The sequence below is a fragment of the Vulpes vulpes genome, chromosome 7, assembly GCF_048418805.1.
Source record: "Vulpes vulpes isolate BD-2025 chromosome 7, VulVul3, whole genome shotgun sequence".
Lineage (NCBI taxonomy): Eukaryota > Metazoa > Chordata > Mammalia > Carnivora > Canidae > Vulpes > Vulpes vulpes.
In genome coordinates this window covers 78,993,185-79,012,940 of record NC_132786.1, presented here as the reverse complement: position 1 = coordinate 79,012,940, position 19,756 = coordinate 78,993,185, and the positions used below count along the sequence as shown (strand labels likewise).

Genomic DNA, 19,756 nt, shown 5'->3' with positions numbered 1-19,756 from the left:
TACACTTGTCATGTTAATTGTTCCTTCTTTTAATTTGAAAATAAATAAAGTTTATGTGCCACCTGGGGTAGCTTCTATTTTTATAGACTTGATTCATTCAAATTATAGCCTGCCTTTTAATCTTAACCCACAGAAACCAAGATATTCTTAAACCACAAGGAAAACATGAAAAGAAAAATGATACAAACCCAGCAAAGATGCAAGGGGGAATTCAGATTGTACATTTTTAAGCCTGTAGTCTATCAATTAGAAAATAAATGCATAAAGTCAAAAGTTTGAGAAAACAGAGGTCAAAGGATATGAAGCCAATTTTTTTTAAATTTTTTTTATTTATTTATGATAGTCATACAGAGCGAGAGAGAGAGGCAGAGACACAGGCAGAGGGAGAAGCAGGCTCCATGCGCCGGGAGCCTGATGTGGGATTCGATCCCCGGTCTCCAGGATCGCGCCCTGGGCCAAAGGCAGGCGCCAAACCGCTGCGCCACCCAGGGATCCCTGAAGCCAATATTATGGCTAAGATGTTTTCTATAAGAAAAAATATTTTTAAAAATCTAGCTATAGGGATCCCTGGGTGGCGCAGCGGTTTGGCGCCTGCCTTTGGCCCAGGGCGCGATCCTGGAGACCGGGGATCGAATCCCACATCAGGCTCCCGGCGCATGGAGCCTGCTTCTCCCTCTGCCTGTGTCTCTGCCTCTCTCTCTCGCTCTGTATGACTATCATAAATAAATAAAAAAAATTTAAAAAAAAATCTAGCTATGATTGACTTAAAGATGAAGGCATTATTTGGCTTGAAAATTGTGTGAGGCAGAGAGGAAAACTGATTCAGTCTAAAAAAGGGCAGGAGGTTCTGAATCAGAAAGTTAACTCTTGCTCAGACAGCACCCTGGTTGGACTGGGAGGAGGCAGTGAAGGAGGGAGTAGCAGTTTTAGAAAGTGAACTCTACACCTTTAGTCTTCACAAATCATAACTATCAACTTTACCCAAAAATACACTTCCATATTACAAATTTAAAAATGTTTATGTTTCCAATTATTTCACTAAATTTAAATATTATAAATCTTATTTATTTTTTATAAATTTATTTTTTATTGGTGTTCAATTTGCCAACATATAGAATAACACCCAGTGCTCATCCCAAGTGCCCCCCTCAGTGTCCGTCACCAGTCACCCCCACCCTCGCCCACCTCCCCTTCCACCACCCCTAGTTCGTTTCCCAGAGTTAGGAGTCTCTCATGTTCTGTCTCCCTTTCTGGTATTTCCCACTTATTTTTTTCTCCTTTCTATAAATCTTATTTTTTTCCTTTCTATAAATCTTATTTAAAAAAATCTTATTCAGGTCTTTTTTTTACAAAATATTTAATCTCAATATATCACGGTCAATACCAATCATTTTCCAGAAGAAAAAACATCCTAAATAAAAATAGATGCAGGAACAATAAACTCAGAAACTATACATTTGAAAGATGATCGTTATATTTTCATTTATTATAGACATGTAATTTGTAAGTATGTAACTATGAAATAATGAAATGAATTATGTTGATCTTAAAAACTGTACCTATTTTCAATCTTTACTTTCTACTTAGGTTTCATTATGTAATTCTTAAGTGCCAAAAATAGTAAGGAAACCTAGTATGACAATCCAATAATAAAATAAAACTCCTACACCAAAGCTGATACAGCTTATATGAGCAGGTCAGACTTTTTATAGTCTTAAAAACTATTGATGACTTCAAAGTGCTTTTATAGGGGTTATATCTATTGATATTTACTGCATTACAAGTCAAAACTAGAAACTTCTAAAATATTAGGTAATTAAAAACATAAACATGTTAACATAAATAATATACTTTATGAAAAATAACTCTTTTCCTAAACAAAATATTAATGACAAAAGTGGTTCTGTTTTACATTTTTTTCAAATTATTTCAATGTATGGCTTAATAACAGAACTAGATATCTGCTGCTGCATTTAATGTTATAATGTGTTGTTTTCGTTGAAGCATATGAAGGCTATCTGGCCTCACACAAATAGCTGCACAAGGGAACCTGTGATAGCCTTTTCAGATAATTGTGGATATTCTCCTTTCATTCTACATTAAAACACAGTAACTGATATTTTCTTAAAGGCTAATTGTAACACGGAAAATATAACCATATCAATGAACTTTTCGTACTTTATTTCATTAAATCCATTAGTTTAAATAGATCGCAAGATTTTATAATTCCATGCATTGATCATTTGGAAATTATGAGTTTTGCAGGTTTACCAAATGCTAACACATTTCATTCAATAATTTAAAAATACATTTGCTAATATCAACATCACTATTATCATAAAAGTCTTTAAATACAGGGAAACTACTAGGCCTAAGATGGTGAATATAAGTTTTCTGAGATTCTAATTTTTAGGAAAGTTTTAATTTTACCATTGGCAACAAACCCTGTCACAGCTGTCTCCCTTCAATTAACAGGCTTACTTTGTTAATTTTTATTCAAGAAAACCCTAACAAATGCCTAAGTCTAAAAAAACTATAGTTTTTTATGCTTTTATTTTAGGTAAAAATAGTATTACACAAGTGTCTAATTCAGCTCACAATTCAAACAACTGCATGAGCAGTTCTCCTTGAGACAACCATCATATTTCAGTATGCTGCAAATGCTTTATGCATACTTTCCATTTTATTACTCAGGATATTAAAAAAGATAGGCACACCAAGGCTGAGATTTAATAAACTAAATCTGCACCATCATGAACGTCTTGAAGAGGCACTGGTTTTTCTCCTCTTCTTTTTCTTTTTCTTTCTTTCTTTCTTTCTTTCTTTCTTTCTTTCTTTCTTTCTTTCTTTCTTTTCGACTTAGTACAGTGGGAAAAATTCAGTGATTACTAGTAGTTTGATGCCATTGCCTTACTTCATGCTAAGGAACCAGCAATTTTGTCATCATTTTTTCTGTATAAGTACTCCAAGTGTCAAGACAGTGCAGAAGGCAAATAACATCTTGTTACTACAGGAAAATACTTTTGACATTATGAACCCCCAGGATTCAATGGGACACTGAGAGCCACTGGTTTAGGGAACTCAAGAAATGTAGAAACTTCACAGAACAGGAAATATTTTACTGTGCTTCTCAGAAAAGAATTCATAGTGACTAGCTTCAAACCTTCTTGCTATTCCTAAGGCAACAAGGAAGATTCAAGAGCACTCTAAATAACTATATGCAGCTTAAAAAAATAGAAACAAGACTATAAAAGATATTAAACATGGTCAAGTGCTTAATTCCAGCAAAGAAAAAAAAAGTTTATATACCAAAGAACTCAGAATTTTCTATTTGGGTCAAAACTGCTGAGGACTAGATTATAAACATTGTATATGATTATTTATGTCTTACCTTAGCTCTAGAGGAACTGACATTTTCCATATTTTCAATGCTGCAGATACAATTCTGTGAAACTTTCCGGCAAGCCACTCTGATATAGTCCCAGAAGCTACGAGGACTTTCATAACCAAACCAGGTTACTTGACCTTCAGGAGACAAATTGTAATACAAAATAAAAGAAAACTAGACTAGAAAATTCAAAATGCAAGAATAAAATTCTGAAAAGTAAAAGCCTAGTGTGCCATAGCAAAAAGGGCACTGACCCGAATGGTGAAAATCTTTAAATCTAGTCCTTCTCTACCTTTACTTAGCTGTGCTATGGGTAATTTATTTAATGGATCTGGATCACAGTTTTCTCAACAACAAAATCAAACAAATGAAAGAAAAAGGGACCAGACACTAAAAGATATCTTGCAGTTTAATACTCCATTATTCTAAGAAAGTCTTTTATTTAGATAGCTCCCAGAAAACCCTCCTTATAGTTCTAGTTAACCATTAATTCACATGTCATTAGTTGCATTCTAAAGCTTTCTCTACTTAGAGAAACAGAAAAAATAACAACACAACCCCTTTCCTCCTCTTTATAAGGAAACTTCAAAGGAATGAAACAATGCGTGGTCTATCCTCTAAGTAAACATTATGAATTAGAATCCTACATTCACTGATCATTCATAATAAACCCAACCATTCTCATATAGAAAGCCATAAAGTTCCCCTTTGTCCTTCATCTGCTCTCTTCTAGTTGGCAACCCATGAAAAGTCTTCAGACATTTACTATTATAATTTTTCATATATGGGTAATTATGTGTCTACTCAAGAAGAAATGTTCTTTTGCAAACAAACATTCTGACATCAGTATTAATATTTCTATGCAGGACTCTAAGTAGTGGGTCCACTGCACTGTTTTGTAGTCCGAGCATTTTTAAGTAGGATATGAGAGACACCTTAATCCTTTCTGTAGTTTTCTGGAATGATTAGTCTCACCTAGGGAATTTGTTTAATCTTAAAGTAGAAAGATCTGCTTTTAAATTTTAAATCTGGACCTCCTTAATCACTTGTTTATCTCAAATCTTCCTGTCCCCAGTAATAGCATCTCTGTAGTAATACCAAAAGTATTCTAGTCAGAAAACACCATTTTAGGAGCAATGTCTCAAATAACAGTTCAGTGATTTCCAACCACAGCATCCATAAAAATGACTCAGCTGCTTTTTAAAAAATACCCATGCCTGGGCTCCACGCCAAGGTATATAACCAAAATCTTTAAGGGCAGGCCCAGGCACAGGTATTTTTTAAAGAGAGTCCCCTGTGTTTCTAATAATATATTTATGGTTAATTAACCAATAGAAATTATACATGATAGGTAACTTCAATTCATTAATCAGGACATTTCTAAAGTCCTTTTCTTCTTGTAAGCCATGTGTAATCTCTTCAGTGGGTCAATCCCTCCCTATGTGCTGACATAGTACCCTGTGTTTATCCTTATAAATGTTTACATGATTATCCTGTATATTAGGTGGTAAAATCAGTAAGGCGGGGATTATGTCTTGTTTGTCTTTAAATCAATCTCCAACATTTAATGCTTGGCTCATAGTAGGCACTCAGTAAATATTTGTTAAATAAATCAACTGTAAATCAACACAAAACTTCAGCTTAACTGCAATGCGCATAAAATTTGAATTTTAAAAATCTAAGTATCTTTCTATAGTGATATTCAATGACAATCTGGTATTAAGACATGGGCATTCTAGATTACAAATGTCAAACATCTGAACAAATATACCTTTGCCTATATAAATAAAAATACAAAATCATCCATGGAGTCCTTATTCAACTCAATGTCTCTATAACCTGTTTCTTTAAAAATCAAATTTTACTACCTACAAATAGAAATCTTTAGGAAAATTTACAATCTCCTTCCTCTCAATCTCTCCCCATCACTTTCCTTTGCTCCCTCTGTTCTTTTAGTTAAAAAAGTCCTAGTACACTACCTCAATATAATTTGTCTTTAACACAATTTTCATGTAATAAATTTGTTAGCCATTTGGAGAGGAGGCAAGATGCCTAGTGGTTAGGAATATGAACTTTTGAGTCAAGGGAATCTGAATTAGATCACTTTCTAGCTATGGATCTTGAGCAAATGAGTTAATTTCACTCTATAAATCTCGGTTTCTTCTGTAAGTTGACAATAATGGTAGTACCTACATGATAACACTGTTGAGAGTATTAGATGAGATAATCTCTGTACAACAATTAGTATATAGCCTACAGATGTTAACAATTATTACTACTGTTATTACTATTATCACACAGTTAAGGGACTAAGCTCCCCTGTACTGTAAAGGAAGCAGAAATTGGATACAAAATTAAATTTTTCCCCTTACTTGCTCAGAATCTAGAAAAATCCTTAAAATTTACTCCCAGTCCAGCCTTTTCCCTTATCAACCATTTTAAATTTACCTCCCCAAGATACTTCTTGTCTCAACTAATTTTCTTTGGCTTCTATTAATTAAGATAATTCCATAATTTAGAATGAGAGGTATAGCTGCCGGACTTCCACCAAGGAGGGACCTTAAAGGGAACATCACAAGGTTTCTCTCTTGACTTTATTTTTAAACCTTCTCATGAGTTTGACAGGGCTAACTAAGGAAAATAATTATGAGAATGTTTAAAATAAAGGTTTGAAAAAAAAACACAAAAGAATATAACAAAGCTCCATTTTGGAGGAGAGGAAACAAAGATATGAAAAACCAAAATCTATGCTATGGTTAAACAGAGAAGGCATAGGCACTAAATCCTTGAACTCCAGCTATGGGTAAGAGATGCTTTCTATAAGACTTTTACCCAAGAGACCATGGCAAGATTTCCCAGATTACAAACTGAGAAACTGAAAAATTAACACAATGACATGTCATCATGATACACAGGACCTTAAAAAAATAAACCTGTAGTTATCTTCATGACACTTTTATTAACCTAGAAACTAGATGTGAGGATGACCTGGCTTGATTCTGACTTCCTCTTCCATAGTCACATCATTTCCAAAGTGAAGTGAATTCAAGACACTGAATTTTTCACATTCAAAATAATCTGCTTTAAGATATGTACTCCAGTGTTAGAGCCTACCAACTTTCTTGTAAATTGTATATTCTAGAATTTTATGTAAATATTAAAATAATTTCTGCATCTATGAAAAGGTTAAATTTAATTTAAAATAATGGAAACATTCAATTGGTTACTTGAGATATTATTATTTGAAGATGACTTTTACTTAAACACAGATTAATAGCAAAAGATGTACTTAGGCTATTAGTCTGTAATCACTATTCAACAGAAAAATTAAGAAAACAAAGCTACAAGCAGATCATGTCTTTTAAAATAACTACTGAAGTAATAAACAATCACTCCCCAAAATATTTTCATTTCCTTTAAAAATAACCATAAAAGTAAATCACACAAGTAAACAACTAGTCCATATCTTGAAGAAATTTTATTCCAGAGAAGAAATACAACTGTCACTAACAGAATTCTTTTTGAAGTTCTTGATGTGTATAATATGCTTTCTCTTAAATGTTTTCTTAGAAGTTAACTTTTACCAATGATGAAGTTAAACAACTTTCCAAAACGTGCTGACATTCCATCAATCCAACTCTACTGCATTTTAAGGCAAAGAAAAAAGGGTGAAAAGCTTGCTAGACTAAAAGGTAATGTGCTAGTAACCAGCTATGTTGTATCTTTCCAACCAAACTGCCTTATTTTCAAAACCTAAAAATGGCCTGTGACCTCTAGGGTCCAATATCATTCTAAAATTACTCTTCTAAAAAAAGTTTAAAAATACAATAAAATTACTCTTCTATATTTCTTAAGACATTTGTTACATCATGCAATACATTTGTGTTTTGTTTATATCTTAATTCACAATTAGAATGAGACCTAAGAACAAGAACTAAATTTTCTGAAGTGGTTCTCTACTAAGTGGTGGCTGACACATTATCTTTTGATAATATAAAATATAAATGAATCTGTTAAGTGACTTCCTTTTTCTACCCTTTGAATTAGTGCTTACCTATCTATGTAAAGAATGAAATGAAAGCAAATGAAAAACTCATCCACAAGCTGAAGTCCTGTTAATGTTACATCACCTATATGATAATATCAAAGACTATTACCTTGGAATTGCTATTTAGCGAGACAAGTAATAAAATAAAGGTCCATCAAATTTTAATTAACCACTCTGATATCACTGTAAAAGATTTCAGATACTTACAGGAAAATGTTTATCTGTGGATTCGTATTAGTATTATTAGTATTTAGATGAATTCAACTTTTAACTTTTTACTTCAAATTTTCTAACAGCAATTCTGAATTTCTCACTGCTAATTTATAAAAGTCAGTTTAATATTTCTATTACATTTTTGCTAAACAGGGAAAATTCCCATTTCTGCAAGAGGGCAGTCTTTTCTTTTTTTAAAAGAAAGTACTATTTTTAGCTGAGGTTCATATTTATTAGACTATCCAGCTTTGAAAGTAATATAATAACTGTGATTAATTTTTTAAATAAAATTTCATATTAACATTCTAAAAAAAGAAATAAACACTTTAAAAATAACTAATTACATACTAAGCTGAATCTTAGGTATGAGTCTAGATTAGATACTCAGTTGTACTTACATAGCTAGCTCTGTATGTTACCTACAGGACATCTCAAGTAAATCATTTAACAACTATGAATTGCAGTTACTAATTTATAAAATACTATTCTTTGTTGTTGACAATTCCTTATTACAAATATCTATAATGTGTATCTATACAATAAAAATGAGTCAATTCTTAATCTTCTAAAACAAAAAAATTAAGATAACCAGGTTCACCAAAAACCTGGAAATTGAATTTGTTTTTTGTTTTGTTTTGTTTTTGGAAATTGAATTTGACTTAAGCTTTGTATCCCAGTAATTTTACCATCTTTCTAAGTAGAGGACAAAGATTTTGTCTTTTTCTTCTACCAGCTTTTTAACAAAAGGCTTAGAATACTGGCAGATTGAATTAGAATCCCAAAGACTGAAATCCATACAGAGAGCAACCCGTAAATGTGCAACCTTGGAGAAATCAAGCATAATTTGTTTCAGTAGTGATTAAGTCTATACGTAGACACATAAAACAAAACTGTTTAAAATGACTATTTGTGGGAATGAGGGTTGAGGAAAAGAGAAGATATTTGTTTTCTACTTTCCATCTTTTGTCTTAATTGCAATCCTTAAAAATAATACTATATATTTCTTTTCTAATTAGAAAACCTAATAAAAAGCTAGGTCATTAAGTACAGAGCCTAGCAGTGTTTTTGCAGACAGCAGGAACTCAAACAGTTCAGGGTAAGTGAATAAAGGCATGCATTCTACCTGGGAGAAAGGAAACTAAGGAATATATTCCCACTAATGATTCCAGAATAGCAAAGCAGTTATTGATACTGCCTACGTATGTTTTATTCAGTGACTTTGGAAAAATCACACAGCTTCCCTAAGCCCTCAATCTGTATGTAATACAAATATCATTACACAGCACTTAAAAAACGGAGATAATTCTTATATCATTAAGAGTGACAATAAAATGTAATTGCACAAATATGCATGATTTCAAAAAGTTTTTAAAACCATGGAACTTAAATATGGAGGGAGTCACGTGAAAAAGAAAGGAGAGTAAATGAGTTATTATATTGTGTGGGTTTACAACAAGATTTTAATTTAAAAATTAGCATAAGCATATTCGTGCCCTCTGGATTAACAAAAACAAAAATAGGAAGATTTGCAAAACCCATGCAATGTACTAAAAAAGATCACTTAACTGATACAGCCCTCCCCAGTAAGTCAATTCCATGCTCCCGTGCAGCTCAGTGGCGGGAGACATCACCAGCATAGAGTACCTTGAAGAGGTATTTGGAGATGAGCCAGCCATCTGCAACTTTGGGATATCTCTTTAAAAAAAATAAACAACAACAACAACACACAAATATTTAAGAAACCTGCCATCAAGTTTACAATTGCAAACTGAATAGCCCAAATAAGATGGCTATACATTATCTGATGCAATAAACACTATGGTTACCTAATAAATAAAATGAGCTCAGTTAAAATAAATATGAGGTACACTCAGCACATAAATCAAGCTGGTCCCATGTCGCTTATTCTACCAGAGAAGGGAAGGTATCTGTAAGTCATTGAACAGGTTCCCTCTTTGCTTTCAGGGCCATCATTCTTTCCCAAACAGAATACACTGATGATGACAGGGCAAAAGGAGCAAAAGCCTGACTGAATTTGTTACCTCTGCACCTCAGAATTCATAAGAATGGTAAGGAAAATTATTATTAAACAATATGCCTTATCAAGTTTTAACTTTAAGTACATTTTTTTTGACCATTAACTTTTCTAAAAGTTATAAGCAAATTCGTTTTGAAGAACAGTTCTTGTTTCAGGGGCCTAAAAGTTAAAATTTGTACTTTTTTCTTTTGTAAATTATGAGAACAGCACTTAGATATCAAGTAGAATGTTCTTTAGTTTAACGAATGTTGACTGAATACCTACTTCATACAAAATACCGCTTTATTTCCTACAGCTTCCAATTATTGTTTAACCACCACCATCTGGAAAAGTACTATAAATTCTTGCTATGTTGTTTGGAAATTCCTAGTACAATTATACTGCAAAACTCCAAAGCCAAATTTCTTAAGTCGCATTCCCCCAAAGTGATCTTTTCTTCTCTCAAAACCGAACACCGAAATCTCTAAAGGGACATGGTTCCATATACTCTGTCAAATATTTATACTCTCTATGAAACCAAACAAAACCAATCACACGTATAGTCAGTTATATATGAAAATGAAAGGAAGAATATATATATAGTTTGTGCTATCGGCTACATCTATGTGTCGACCACAGACTCTCTATCCTCCTACTTCAACATATAACATTTTTAACAAATATTAAATTTGGAAACATATCCAAAAGGAACTATAATTTGGTACTCTAGTTGAACCCACATTATAACATACTACAAAATGAAAATAGCACTGAGATACAACTACTACAAAAATGAAAATATCTCAGCATTGAGATGAAATCAGAAGAGAATGCTTTTTATTACATATATTAATAATATCAATTCTCAATGTTTAAATCACACTATCTTTGCCCTGAAAACAAAGTTATGTATCTTATTTGTAGTCATTAACATAACCAAAGAAATTATCAAAGTAAAAACAATTTCCACGAAAATCTTACTTAAGGTATTTTACTCCAAAAAATGTATTAAATAAGATACATCAGGGCAGCCCCAGTGGCCCAGCGATTTGGCACGGCCTAGGGTGTGATCCTGGAGACCCGGGATAGAGTCCCATGTCGGGCTCCCTGCATGGAGCCTGCTTCTCTCCCTCTGCCTATGTCTCTGCCTCTCTCTCTCTCTTTGTCATGAATAAATAAAATCTTTTTTAAAAAAAATAAATAAATAAGATACATCATGTCTAGATTTATGTCATGATGTAATTCCTGGTATAAAGTGAGAAGCAATTACTAACTCTATTATAAATCATAATTTATAGATTAGTTTTTTAAAATCTGTTAGTATATTAGCCTTTATGTCCTCATTATACAAATGATTTTTATTTTGGCTATAAAATACTATCTGAAAATTTAAAAATTGAAATGTTTTACTTATTTGTAGGCCTTAATTGCTTTAATCATAATTTACTCTACATCAGCTGTAAGGAACTGGGGCATCCAGACGAAATAACAATCCACTAGATTCCAAATTATCTGTAATTAAATTTCAACAACTCCTTCATTTTATAGATGAGAAAGGAGAGGCCCAGAGACAGCCTGCTAGACTCTTCTCTGTTTGCTGTAACCTCATGCTGATCTCCTCTTAAGACAAGATTTGACAGATGTAGGAAAATCAGTTAATTGGTTTTCCTGGTTGGTTATGAGTTCTCAATGATAGTCTCAGAAATAAGAAAAAACAAAAAATAAAACCAAAAAAATGAGTAGTAAACATACAGTGTGACTGGGGTGAATATTTTTCATATACAATTTAAATTCTTAGCATAGCAGTAAATGAACAAATGAATAAGTGAACCACAAAGCTCACATTATTTCAAAGTGGCCCACTTTGCATTGTTTGGAAAAAAGGTTCTAATTTGCAACTGAAATAAAAACCTTTGTTATAAAATATATTAAGGTTAAGAGAAAGTGAAAGGGTATTTTACCATTAAGTAGCTTAAAAAACAGTTTCAACAAAAGTAAGTAAACCAACGTGTTTTGTTCAAAAACAAAAAATCATTCAAATGCACCATTACAATAGTATCATATATGGTTATAGGAGGTGTTAATTTCTGAAATTTCAGTCAGAAGAAATATATACTCAGAGATGGATACAATAAAAGAATGTTGAATCATACTAACAATACAGTATTTTCTGATCCAAACAGCACTGAACTTTTAAAAACAAGTAACAGAAAATAAATCTATAATCTTTTTATTAATGTGAAAATTGGCCCTCATACAGAAAAGATCACCGACCACAAATAAATTTGCCTTGGTGATAAGAATGAATATAAATTCTAATTCATGAATATGACATTTATTTTTCCATTTTTTCCTTGTTACCTTTTGTTCCAACTTTAGCTTTCTACTCATTTTGATTTCTTTGATGACTAAGCTACATTAATTATCATGATTGATATAATTTGATAAATGTTAATGACTATGCAGAAGGTGAACATCTGCCCTCACTATATTCTAATTTTTTCTCCTTCTCTGTGTATATATTTTTCTAATAAAGTTATAGACTGATGAGTTTATTTTTAAATGATCCAAGATGGAGTCTAAGAAAAGATTCCTAAGTGGATTTGTAAATTGCCATTTGTAAGGTAAATAGCAAAACTGATTATAAATTATCAAATAGTAATTCAGATTTTTTCCAAGTTTTTTTAAACTGGCAATGCCAAATAGAATATACTTTATTTTGTCACTGATAATATTCATGCAAGTTCTTATTTGAAATTTTGAATCTTCAAGCATGTATTTATATGTTAAGAGAAAAATCATTCAGTGAAGGGAATATTTGCAATTGTAGTATGCATGTAATTCAGCTAACAATGAATATCATCTTATTTTCTATGTGGTAATTTTTCATTTAATAGATTCTGAAATTAAATTGTACTATTACATAAAACTTATCTTAAGCTTTCAAAAGACTGCTTTAAAATGACATTTATAAAAAAAATAAAAAATAAAATGACATTTATAGGTAGATGGTAGGTGCATTACAAACAAAAGTGTGCATTGATTCAACAATTTTTAAAAACTATCAAAAATATGAAAATATTTTACATTTAAAAACTCATGGTGACTTTATTTTTTTTTTTAAAGATTTTATTTATTTATTCATGAGAGACAAAGATTGAGAGAGAGGCAGAGACACAGGCAGACAGAAGCAGGCTCCATGCAGGGAGCCCGACGTGGGACTCAATCCCGGATCTCCAGGATCAGGCCATGGGCTGAAGGGGGCACTAAACCACTGAGCCACCGGGGCTGCCCCTGGTAGTGACTTTAAAGGAAAGTTATGTAGGAAGAATTTTATTTAAATAAAATTATTAGGTTATATGAATGAACTTTTGAAATTAGAAAATCAGAAAGACATAAGAAATGAAATATCATGATGCTCTCCAAAAATGAACTGAAGTTTGTTAAACTGTGCAACCTATTCCTTGTTCTATAAAAATGAGAAATATTTGAGCAACATTTGAGCATTAAAAGTGCTGAACTTACATAACAAAAAAATTAATGAAACAGCAACTTTCTATTACTGAAAATAAATAAAATATAATTTAATAATTACAAATACTGTAAGCTGCTCTACGCTAATTCCACAAAAATCATCAGGTCAAATTGGAGCCCATTGTTTTTCTGGCAGAAATCCAAAGGGCTACAAACACAGATAAATAAACATAAACTGAACTACCACCAGACCATCAATTCCTCCTAAATCCAAGAATGTGGATTACCTGGTAGAATCATATATTTCTTTACGTCTCTCACATATTAAAAAAAGACATTCAAAAACATCTGAGGCCATGTTATCAATGATAGGTATTATTTATTTTCATATTATTTATTTCTGTGAGGTACTTTCTTTCAGAAGTCAAATCTAAATTTAGAATCCTTAATTTGAAGGGGTTTGGGAAGGGAAGTTCATGTAAAATAAACCTAAAATTTCTCCAGAAATAAATAACAAAGTTTAAAACTACTAGTAAATCTCTCATTCTGTAAATAAATATTTAAATTGGGGGTTAAAATGACTCCTTAAAAATTCTGGTTTGGTGTAAAGACCATTTTGTCTAAGTACAAATACTGAAGGTATTTTTCCTGTTATTCACCCAAAAATGCTTATAGCAAATACCATAATTAAGAGTACTACTACAAACATATGGCTCCAAACAAAAGGAAGTACCTAAATATGTGGGGATTATGTGTCTTAGAATTCTAAACATGCACAAAATTATATAAGATATTATGAAACTAAGACAAGGAAAGTATTTCAGATGTTTGAAAACAGAAATAATAAACTCTCAAGTGAAAAATGATAAGCATAAAATGAAATAATAAAATACCAATAGTAATCATGTAAAAAGACCAATAACAAGGAGAATAAAAGGCTATTATTGATCAAAATGGACTACATAAAAGCTAGTTCCATGTGATGTAGTTTTTTCAATTTGAGGGTAATTAAGATAACTCCTTCCACGAAATATGCAAAGGTTATAATCAAGAAATTACAAAAAAAAAGATTTTTAATAAACATGAAAATATACCCAATCTCATTTGCACACAAATGCGAATTAAAATGAGAAAATATTTTATGTATTTCATAATAAAAGACCAAAAAGATATTTTCCTCTATCAAATTAAAATTTTTGGTATTAAAATTTTTAAAAATATTAATAATACAATGAGGAGATGAGAAAAATAACAATTACATATATTACTGATATAATTTTCTGGTAGACAATACAGCACATATATTATAATAATAGTATATATATCAGAATGTGCACACACTGTGATTTCAGTAATTACAACTCTAAGAATTCATTAGCTATTACCATTAACAGAAAATAATTTTAAAGAAATTAGAAAACTAAGAAAAAAAAAGGAAATTAGAAAACTATATAACAAATGTTCAGGAATTTAACAGCATGTTTATGAAAGAGTAAATTAGAAAAAAATAAATACAAAATCACTTTTGGTTAATTCATGCAATTGATTATGTACTTGTTATATATGAAATGGAAATATACTCAAGAAAATAGAAAATATTTGTTCAAACAAAATCTTTCACATGAATGTTCACAGCAGCACTGTTTGTGAGAAAAAAAGTAGAAACAATCTAGTGTCCATTAAATAGATATACAAAATGTGGTATTATCAATATGATGGAATATTATTAAGCCATAAAAAATCAACTACTGATATACACTACAACATGGATGAACCTTGAAAACTTTATGCTAAGTGAAATAAGCCAAACACGAAAGGTCATATATTTTATTATTTAATTTACATGAAATGTCCAGAAGTAAATTCTTAATTACTGGTTGCCAGGGGACAGGGGTAGAGAGAAAAGAAGTGATCACTTAATGGGTATTGTTTCTTTTTAGGGTGATGAAAATGTCCTGCAACTAAGCAGTACTGGTAATTGCACAATGCTGTAAATATACTAAATAGCAACGAATTATACATTTTAAAATGGTTATAATGGTGAGTTTTATGATATATTAATCTCATTTAAAACTACTAAAAAGCAAAATTAAATGGAAAATATAGTATGGCCATGAAAAGATGCCTATAATATACTAAGCGCAAAATACAGATCACAGCAAAGGAAATACAAATACATACACATTCATATGCACATAAATATATAATATATGTGACAGTTATATCAGCTGCAATTATACCTGCAATTTCTGTGGAAGATTTTATTAATATTCCTACAGCTCTAAATTTGAACTTCTGGTCACTTTTTTGAGCAGTAGGAGGAAGAGGGATGGCAAAAAAAGGCTGGTAGCCCAAGAAGATAAAAGTATATACAGAACGAGGTTAAATTAAAAATCAAGCAGTCTACATGTCAGTTATAGGATGAAATCTTAAAGTGAAGAACGAGGAGGCTTTTCAAAAGGCATCAGAAAAACAAATAATCAAGGCTACAAGCATAACAGTAAATAAAGTATAGGAATATAACTTTAATTTTAAAAGATACATGAAAAATACAGAAATTTGAGGGACACTTAAATTTTTCCAGTTACTAATTTTTTCCATCATACCTGCCTTACAGACTAAGGCTTTTTGTGTTTAGAATCTACATGTTTATTTACTACTGAAATTTAAATTTAATGTATTATATAGAGGTTAATTTTATTCCCTATACAATTTAAGACCCTAAACCAAATTTACCACACTACATATAACTCTAGGTAATTCAAGAATTTCTTGAATATTATCATTTTCTGAAATACAAAATCTGCTGTAGCTTTCCTAAATTGCCAAGTACATAACTTAAAAGGGTGTTTCTCATAACGGCCTTGTTCATTGTTTAAAAGCCAAATTCTGGTAACCTTCAGAGCCACTTTCATATCTCTTATATCATGTTTTGGCTTAAGGATATGGGTTTTTATTGGGTGAGTTGCATTCATATGTTACCACAGAAACAATTCCAGTCTCATTTTGTGTGCAAACCAAGAATCAAAAGTTGGAAAACCTTCAAAAATGAAAAAAGAAAATTCAAAAGCCAAATTAACAGGTTTATCCTTATCCATTGTTTCTAACAGTGTTTATTCTATACTTCAAAAGGTGGCCTCATGGGGAGGTAACTATTTATCATCTAAGTCAGGAAGAGCTTTGAGGTTCAAGCCAGTGTTCCTGAGCAATGCTTAGTATCATAACAGTTCAACTGAATTGAAGAAATTCTAAAATGTCAAGTCACAGACATTCTAACTTAAAAGAATCTGAATCCAGATGCTATTAGGAAAAAAAGCCTCAGAAATTATTATTCTTGCATCAAGGATTCTATTTTCCAACAAATACTGAGTGCCTACCAAATCTGGGGCACCAGAGATCTGGGATACATCAACAAACAAAACACAGATCTTTGCCCTGGTGGAGCTTACATTTTAGTGTCGGTAAAGACAGACAATGAATAATAAACATAATACGTGAATCACATAATACATTAGAAACTAACACTAAAAAAATAGTTCAGGGAAAAGAGGTCAGGAGTGCTTGGGGATGAAAGGAAAGGAGGTGAATTATAATTTAAAATATTGTGGAAGGGTTTAGGCATCATAGAGAAGTTTTGAACGGATGGGGGAGTTAACCATTCAGATGTCTAGAAGTGTTTTCTATACACAGGGAACATACACTATACTACTACACTCCGGCAGGAATTTTCCTGGTGCCGTCAAGAGAAAGCAAAAGATGGATGAGGCTAAGAACACAGCAATCTAAAAAGAAAAAAGGAATCCACTACATCCAAGTATAACCAGAAAATAATATTCAGAATCAAGGCAAAATCTAAATTGAATGTGAGTCCGCAAGCCCAATGTTAGTAAGTATAATTAGCAGATTCACAGGAAATTTGACACAATGTCTCATAGTATTTGATCATGTTTTTTTTAAGGAAGTGATATATTACTAGTTGACAGCCTGTAGTCTTCTATGATACTCAGAAGCTTTTTCATTTTAATCAGTTATATTTCACAGTCTTTACAAAATTCACTTCTGTATTCCATCCCCATACCACCTTAGCTGAAGTTTACAAGACTATTTCTGACCACTTTATTTCATGTTTTTTTTTTTAATTGGAGTTCAATTTGCCAACATATAGCATGACACCCAGTGCTCATCCCATCAAGTGCCCCCCTCAGTGCCCATCACCCAGTCACCCCCATCCCCCGCCCACCTCCCTTTCCACCACCCCTTGTTCGTTTCCCAGAGTTAGGAGTCTCTCATGTTCTGTCTCCCTTTCTGATATTTCCCACTCACTTTTTCTCCTTTTCCCTTTATTCCCTTTCACTATTTTTTATATTCCCCAAATGAATGAGACCATATAATGTTTGTATTTCATGTTTTTCTTAAACTGTCTATACTAGTCTATAATCAAAGTCACAGATGACATTTTAAAGAATTCAGTTTTAATTTTTATGCTTTTCTGCTTCTTTCCTGTATAAAGACTTTCCAGACCTGTCCAGGCAGAATGAGTTATTCCTTCTTTTGCTCACTAATAATTCTATTATAATTCAATGACTTTTCTATACACTATTATTAATGTAGCCTCCTTCTGCCCTCCAAGGACTTTCATGTGAAAGCATTCCTTAACTATCTCCCAAGACTCTTGCACAGGGCCTACACTTATTACTAAATCAAAGATCGAGTGGAACAGAGAATAGAGTATGTAGGTGTGGAAATAACCAGGAGAAACATGGGAAAGTTGGTTGGTAGGGACAGTGGGAAGAGGAAAGTATAGGTGAGATGTCAAATTTAAGACATATACTCCAGAAAAAGAAATTCATGCTATGATGCATTTCCAAAGGAGAGGTAAAGTAAGAGTTAAATTTAGCCAAGAAAAATGTGGAAAGGTGATGGTAAAAGAATGTTCTTTGGGGTTTCTTTTTTCTGTGTTCTATGACAAACTACTCAACTTCCTAAAGTAACTATGGATCAGAGTGGGAATCTTAAGTCTTACAATGAAAAAATAGGATTTTTCCCCATTTTACAATGGTTTAATGGGAAGCAACAGAATTTGGATGAATCATATTTTTAAATTTATGGTAAATTTAATGTTGGTGTACAGTTCTATGATATTTGAAAAATGTAAGGAATAATGTAACAAAGCTCACAAGATACTTATAGTTCCAATCGTCAAACACACACACAACAACTATTCCTTTATGCTGGTGCTATAAAATTAACACCTCCCCCCAACCTAACCCCTTATCCTATTCTCTGAAACTGTAGTTTTGCCTTTGCTAAAATGTCATGTAAATGGAATCATATAATATCTAACTTTCAGAATTGCTTCTTTCACTTAACATAGTTCATATGAAATTCATTCACGTTGCTTCATATAGAAACAAGTTTTTTCCTTTTTATTGCTGAGTTTGTCCATTATATGGAAATATAGCAGTAGGTTTATCCATTCATCTCATGAAGGACATTTGGGGTGTTCCCAGTTTTAGCGATTATGGATAAAGTTACTATAAACAGGTCTTTGCATAAACATAAGTTTTCATTTTTCTTGAGTAAAGGAGTGGGATTTCTGGGAAGCCTTTTTGCATTCCCACCAGTAACATATAAAAATTCCAATTTACTCACATTGCCATCAGAATTTCATACAGATTTGTAGGACCTGTGTATTTAACTGCATTTCCTGAATGACTAATGGTGTTGAGCATCTTTTCATGTGATCACTTGGCATATGTGTATTGTCTTTGGTGAAGTATCATTTTTATTTTTTTTAAAGATTTATTTATTTATTTATTCATGATAGACATAGATAAAGAGAAAGGCAGAGACACAGGCAAAGGGAGAAGCAGGCTCCATGCCAGGAGCCTGACACACTTGATCCCAGGACCCCAGGATCGCGCCCTGGGCCAAAGGCAGGCGCCAAACCGCCGAGCCACCCAGAGATCCCCTGAAGTATCATTTTTAAAAAATATTTTATTTATTTATTCATGAGAGACACACACAGAGAGAGAGAGAGAGAGGCAGAGACACAGGCAGAGGGAGAAGCAGGCTCCATGCAGGGAGCCCGATGTGGGACTCAATCCTGGGACTCCAGGATCATGTCCTGAACCGAAGGCAGGCGCTCAACCTCTGAGCCACCCAGGCATCCCAAAGTATCAGTTTTAAATTGGGTTGTTTTCATATTATTAAATTTTTATAGTTCTCTGTATATTCTGGGTTCAAGATATGATCTGCAGCTATTTTATCCCAGCCCGTGACTTATTCACTTAACAGTGTCTTCTGGGGGATGAAAATTGTTAATTTTGATAAGGTTCACTTTACGTTTTTGTTTTTATGGATTGAGCTTCTGTTATTACATATAAAATCTATTAGCCTAACTGAATATAACAAAGGTGTTCTGGATTAAGATTGTTATACTTTCATATTTTAAATTTGGTCTATGTCCATTTTGAATTAATTTTTCTATGTGGTATAAGGGATGGCTCAATGTTCACTTTTTGCATATAGGTATCTCATTATTCCATTACTATCTGTTGAAAAAAGATTATCATTTCACCAGGACATTGCCTTTTCATCTTTGCCAAAAACCAAT

The 19,756-nt window shown here is 32.3% G+C and overlaps 1 protein-coding gene across 12 annotated transcripts in view; it reads right to left on the bottom strand.

Moving 5' to 3' along the window:
* The window catches only part of RUNDC3B (RUN domain containing 3B), a 142,437-nt gene that overhangs the window by 84,857 nt on the left and 37,824 nt on the right, over window positions 1-19,756 (bottom strand). For 6 of the 12 annotated variants that reach the window (XR_012002652.1, XM_072764180.1, XM_072764182.1 and 3 more), the window contains exons 3-4: window positions 9,294-9,344; window positions 3,392-3,525 (exon numbers count right to left, since the gene is read on the bottom strand). Coding sequence is in view for 11 of the 12 variants with exons in the window: in XM_072764180.1 (XP_072620281.1) it covers window positions 3,392-3,525; window positions 9,294-9,344 (185 nt within the window). In the remaining variant the exon portion in view is untranslated. Of the gene's footprint in view, window positions 1-3,391; window positions 3,526-9,215; window positions 9,345-19,756 lie in introns of all 12 variants that reach the window. The other 6 variants (XM_072764181.1, XM_072764183.1, XM_072764186.1 and 3 more) reach the window with 2 other exon arrangements.